This window comes from Anoplophora glabripennis, unplaced genomic scaffold (genome assembly GCF_000390285.2).
Source record: "Anoplophora glabripennis isolate ALB-LARVAE unplaced genomic scaffold, Agla_2.0 scaffold424, whole genome shotgun sequence".
Classification (NCBI taxonomy): Eukaryota; Metazoa; Arthropoda; class Insecta; order Coleoptera; family Cerambycidae; genus Anoplophora; species Anoplophora glabripennis.
In genome coordinates this window covers 215,710-222,089 of record NW_019416585.1, presented here as the reverse complement: position 1 = coordinate 222,089, position 6,380 = coordinate 215,710, and the positions used below count along the sequence as shown (strand labels likewise).

Below are 6,380 nucleotides of genomic sequence, written 5' to 3'. Positions count from 1 at the left end.
AAAATTTTATAACTGCATATAATATTTAGTGTTAAGTTTTTTTGTTGAGAAGTATTAAATACACAATATTTCAAATGTTAGGCTTTTATATATTTTTTTACAAACAGTAATTTTATTTCATATACGGTAATTTTGCGCCCGAAATACGGTAGTTTCATCAGACAAGGTTGGCAACGCTTGCTAAGAAGCTGTTAGCTGTCAGCCGTCAGTTAGTAATCAGTCAGTGTCAAATTCATGTCAAATTTCAAATTAGCAAATTAAAACGTCAAAACATTTGTCAACCTGTGAGGTTAAATATAACAATTTATTAAAATAATGATTATGTTGTGCTGTACTGCATTTTAAATCAAAACTAACGTTCTAGTAAGACTTCCGTTTACATACGGTTGCTATTGTATTATACAATTTCTATTCATTTTTGGAGTGTAACTTATAGAGCACATAAAGGTTATTAAAATCAAATTGGAAATATCGGAAAAGTCAACGGTTAATAAACAGGAAAGGACAAAATGTACAAGTCTTGACAAAACACTAAACATACGACTGATAATGCCCAAGAAAAATATGATTGCCAAAATATGCCCCACTTGTAAACAACAGGTGCCAATACAAAAAACAGATGAAACATTCTAGCTATATTAATACTGTTTTAGGTTCCCGTAGCATGTAAATCTTGCCCATGTGGACATTTCTTTTACAATGCTAGACGTATAGCTAGAGAGTTTGCAATAGAAGCTGATTATAGACGAAGGACTGCTCGAGTTCGTAGAGAAAAACCAAATTACTATGATGCTTTGGAATATGATAAACATATCAAAAAGGTACATATACATATATATTTTTTTACATACATATATTTTATTTATTTATTTATTTATTTTCACACCATTGATGAAATAGGTATTGTAAGTACTGAAAATTGAAAAAAAAATTCTCACCAAATTTCAGCTTTTAATTTTAATTTTGAGTACTCGCTATTTGATTTTAAAATTTTGTCATTCATTTAACATGTAAACCTACGATTTTTTTTTAAATTATTTATATCTCAGCTGTATTTCACATTATTTTATTGTCCGTAGGCGATAATTATATCAAAAAGCATATATGCAAGATGTCCACAAAATAGTAAGCAATAAAGATTTGGGTAGATCTCGTTAATTCAAAATACAAGATAAAATGTTTTTTTCAGTCTCCAAACACTTCAATCATTCTTGATCTCTGTATATAATTGCATAATTGTCATATAACTTTTTTTTACTACATAAACAATCCACTGCTTTCACAGATATTTATTAGTATTTATTAAGATATTGGTAATTATTCATTTTACCATTAACAAACAAATACAGCTTTTTCACTTAAAAACTATGAGATTCTTAAAAATAGTGATAGAAGGTAGATCAATACATTAGTAGAAATAGCTTATAATAATGCAGAAATTATCAAACAGAAAATTATCCAAATTTAATTAGAAATTAAAAAAAAAATGGAAAATTGGGTTTCAACTCTCAACTTCAAGTTAGAGTTAATAACTACAGATTGTATGTGTAAAACATTTTTGCTCATAATAGATTGATGATGGATACCAACATTTCCATTTTTTTTTAGTTATGCCATTATGAAATTTAAAATATGATACTAGTATCAAATCGATATTTACACAACTACAAAGAAAATTTAATATTAAGAAAAATGAAAAAGCCTGTTGTACTTATTAAAAGAAAGTTTTGCATAATCAGGCCTTTTAATATATCAAGGTTGAGAACCCCTATTTAATTTTTTATTTTGCAAATTTCATTCAAAATAACAACTAATTTTCATGAGCTGCCACTGAATAATACTTAAACAAAATAAGATAAAAATGTATGAAAATTTTCTTTAAAATGTATTTTTGGGAAGATAAACCCTTATTTTACTGCAACTTTTTGCTTCGCCTTTAAGAAAACACAATTTTTATGAAATTTTGCAATAAGCATGTTAAATTGAGTATACATATATATTATTATGCACCAAGGGAATGCGTGTCCTGACAACGTAATTTGTTAAGTGACAGTAACAGAAAATTAAAGCATTTATATTCAGATAATGAATGCATTCGATTTTTTAGATAATGATTTCTATTCTCACAGTGAAAAATTTATGAGCTTACTCTGAGATTTCAAAAAAAGTTGTAAAATATATTTTCTCTAATCAAGTAGTAATATGTGTATATATATATATACAGGGTGTCCCGAAATTAATGGGACACAGAGGAAGAGTAGATTCCTTATATCAAAATAATGTGATTAAGCCAAACTTATCTTGGTTCATTTGTGGCTAATAAAAAAGTTACAGGGCGTTAAAGTTGAAATTTTGAATTCGAAATTCTTAAAATTCTTAGAAAGTTTTCAAAGGATTCTTTTGAAAATTTGGATTAGGGGGTTTTCTGGGACGAGAAAAACGAATCCGTACTTAATTTTGCTGTAGACGCTAGAGGGCGCTACGAAATGTACTCTTGGTTGATAAAAACTGGTTATAACTTTTTTATCAGTGTGTGTACGAAAGTTTTAATAGAAAAATATTGTTCTCCTATCTATTTTTCACAAGGGATACTTGTTTTATGTCCATAAATTTAACCGTTTTCGATTTATTTCTTGTTTTTCTATTGGATGCAATAAAATAAAATACATAATTTATAAAACTACTGAACTACTGAAGTGGTCACTTCTGCTAATTGATTACAGGATAAATGTTGTATCTTTTACTGATTGTTTTAAATTGAAAATGTGTTTTTTTTCGTAAAAATCTAATCTTTTTCATCAAAAAATGTTAAATAATGAAAAAAAGAAAAAAGTGAAAGGAATATTTTTTTAATTTATAAAAATTTAATGTAGCCACCTGAATGTAATTAAATTATTATTAAAAATAATCATTAGTTTTTTACGTAAGTAACTACAAACTTTTATTTTATTTTATTTTATTGCATCCAATAGAAAAACAAGAAATACATTGAAAACGGTTAAATTTATCGACATAAAACAAGTATCCCTTATAGATAGAAGAACAATATTTTTCTATTAAAACTTTCGTACACACACTGATAAAAAAGTTATAACCAGTTTTTATCAACCAAGAATACATTTCGTAGCGCCCTCTAGCGTCTACAGCAAAATTAAGTACAGATTCGTTTTTCTTGTCCCAGAAAACAATCTACTCCAAATTTTCAAAAGAATCCTTTGAAAATTTTTTAAGAATTTTAAGAATTTCGAATTCAAAATTTCAACTTTAACGCCCTGTAACTTTTTTATTAGCCACAAATGGACCAAGGTAAGTTTGACTTAATCACATTATTTTGATGTAAGGAATCTACCCTTGCTCTGTCTGTGTCCCATAAATTTCGGGACACCCTGTATATAGCAACAATAATATATTTTTAAATTATCAAATATTTGATGTTAACTTACATATATTTTATTTTGTAGATGAAAAAACGGATTAGTGAATGTGAAAATGATGATGATGAAGAGAAAAAGGATGTTGGAAAAAATAAAAAGAAGAAAATAAAAAAGGAGGATGATGAAGATGATGAAATAATATCAAGGTTCACTCCTGAAATGCAATTAAATTGTCAAATAGTTTTGGAGCAGATAAATATGAAGTTACAAATGGTTACTTGGAAACCAACTTAATTATTTTATTTTTATATACAGGGTTGGAAAGTCCCCATGGTTCATCGCCCGTTACGTGAGAGCGATAAAGAAAGTCATAAAAATCCATGCGATAGAGAAAGATGGCTATAATGAAGGCGTCTAATAGTCACCGCCCATTTCGCTCTTCCACAAATAAGAAGTGGATCTTATTTGTGGAAGGGCGAAATGATCGGTGACTATTAGACGCCTCCATTATAGCCATCTTTCTCTATCGCACGCATTTCTATGACTTACTTTATCGCTCTCACATAACGGCCGATGAACCATGGGGACTTTCCAACCCTGTATGTGTTTTTGTCAGTGACGAATAGTGAAAATTAAAGCGGTCATATTATTTATATATTATAAAGAAGAATTGGACCCAAACTTTTTTTAAAATTGTAATCATGTTGAAAATTAATGAATTATGATTAATACAAAATTAATTCCAAAACTACAATAATTTGTCACAAACTGACCAGTTTTATTTAATTTTGTTTTAGTCTTTAACCTACTTGTCCAAATTAAATAATTTATATTTACTTCATTCCTTACAAAGCTTACTTGCTGAAAATTGCATAAGTAAAAATGTTTGAATTTTTTTAATGTTATTATCTCGAAAACTATTAAACTGTGGTTTTCCACAAAGTATACCAATTTCCAGTAAAGAAGTTCACGTTATTATCGATTTAAAGAATTTTTTAGCAAATTTTGCTAAAAAAAATAGTGTAGTCCCACACTTCATTATCAAAGTCACTTTAATTTTCACCAAGTTTCTTGTGTACTTGTAAGTAAATAAATGTAAAAAATATTATTATTAAATATGTAGAGAATATATTAAATTAGTTATGAATGAAAAACTTGAATTATAAATTAAATAATAAAAATTAACTTAAATATTACAGCAGTAGTAGCAATTTGGCAATAATATACGAGTATGAAAACGTTTTAACAAAATATAGTTGGTCACTGATTACTATAATACTATTAAATATTCTGAAACTTTAGTTTTAAAATTCCTTAGGAACATTGTTTTAAAGTCATCTGTCAGTGTGTTGTAAAGTTTTGAAACGTAAGTAAATAATCGTTCATCGAAACTAGTTTTATGTAAACGTTGTGTTATAAAATACTTATTTCTAATGTTTATATTATGCACATTAGTATGAAAGCGAATTTTGTTATACAGATACGAGGGAGTATTTGTACAAATTATTTGAAGATATATAAGCTCACAGTTTGCAATCTCAGACGATTATTCATATTTAATCATTTTAGATACTGAAATTTATGAGAAATCTGATATCTGCGTCAAATGCCAAATATGTACCTTAAACATGAATTCTGACATGTCTCTATTCTGTTTTTGGTTAAGACAACACATGGATAATAAACGGGCACAAAGTAGCATTTTTATTTTTACTGACAAATAATTTCTACTATGTGGATAGAGCAGTTTCAAAGCCGTGTCTGATCTTTGAATATTCTTACTAACTTATTGTGAACAGAATCTAAATGAATTGTCAAAACTCAGACCTAAGTTAGAAGTACTTTGAACTATAGAAACTAAAATGTCATTAAACACAACCCTAAAATTATCAGAGATTTCAAATACTGCTAATTTATTATGAAACAAAATTAATTTTGACTTAGATGGATTCAAAAATAAGGAATGTTCTGATTTTTGGCGGACAATTTTAAGATCTAAATTAATTTTAATCAATGCCTCTGTCATCACAGTTAGTTTTATCAAAAGATAAATCCAGTTGTGTATTGTCAATATACATGTGCGGCTACAATATTTCAAGCTTTTACAGAGGATACTGGTAAGTATATATTACACATAAATACACATACACAATAATAGGGGTTCTAAAAAATAGAGCCTTGAAGGAGACCTATTTTAAGTGAGTAATATAGAAAATCTATGAGTAGTGGCAGTGGCAGGTATCCCAATTTTCATTCATACCATCATCGTAATAACGTAATAGGATGTTAAATATTCAAGATTTAAAGTAAATAAATTTTAAGGTTGGATTGCGCCATCTTTGTACATTGATTTGAACTGGGTTGGTTGAAACCTCAGAGTAATAAGTAAAGGGGAGGCCGCATTCCCTATTTCAGTACACAATGTAAACATGTAACCTCAACCTATTGTATGTTGATAAACAAATGATACATAAGTAAACACAATGGTCCCTGGTACAGTGGCGTACCGAGTTTAGGTTTAAAATCTATCATAATATAAGGAAACCATAAAAATTACACTTTTTAATAGAATAAAATCAGAAGTGCTCGATTATTTAAGCTTTCATGTGTAATAAATAGACAATAAATAGGAAAAAGTTAATGGTTTCTTCAAAATCTATAATTAATATTTTAAAAACATTTCCAGAACAAAAGAGTGACTAAAGAAAACTCCTCGATTGAAACTATCATTATACTATAGCTATAGCAATGTCATTGCCTACTATTAATTCTATTATTTCATAGTAGTTCTCGATTACTGGAAGAACATTTATTAAAATAAATAATTTAAATAAAACTACAAGAAAAGGAGCAAAAATATATTTAATTAAAATCTGCTGGAATATAAACAATGCAAAGAAAACAAAACATATTTGTACTAAAAGTAACGGAAAAATGAATTTACATTGAACAACATTTAATCGTATGGGAAAATAAGCATGTTTTAAATGTACGCAACAAAAATAA

At 27.7% G+C, this 6,380-nt stretch overlaps 1 protein-coding gene across 1 annotated transcript; it reads left to right on the top strand.

Annotated features, from left to right (window-relative positions):
- The first annotated feature begins 224 nt into the window (after positions 1-224).
- LOC108909919 (UPF0547 protein C16orf87 homolog) lies at positions 225-3,736 on the top strand. The gene is made up of 3 exons (XM_018714391.1): positions 225-600; positions 654-821; positions 3,462-3,736. Exons 1-3 carry the CDS (start codon positions 550-552, stop codon positions 3,666-3,668), a joined length of 426 nt encoding a protein of 141 aa, XP_018569907.1. The 5' UTR covers positions 225-549; the 3' UTR covers positions 3,669-3,736.
- Positions 3,737-6,380: the final 2,644 nt, after the last annotated feature.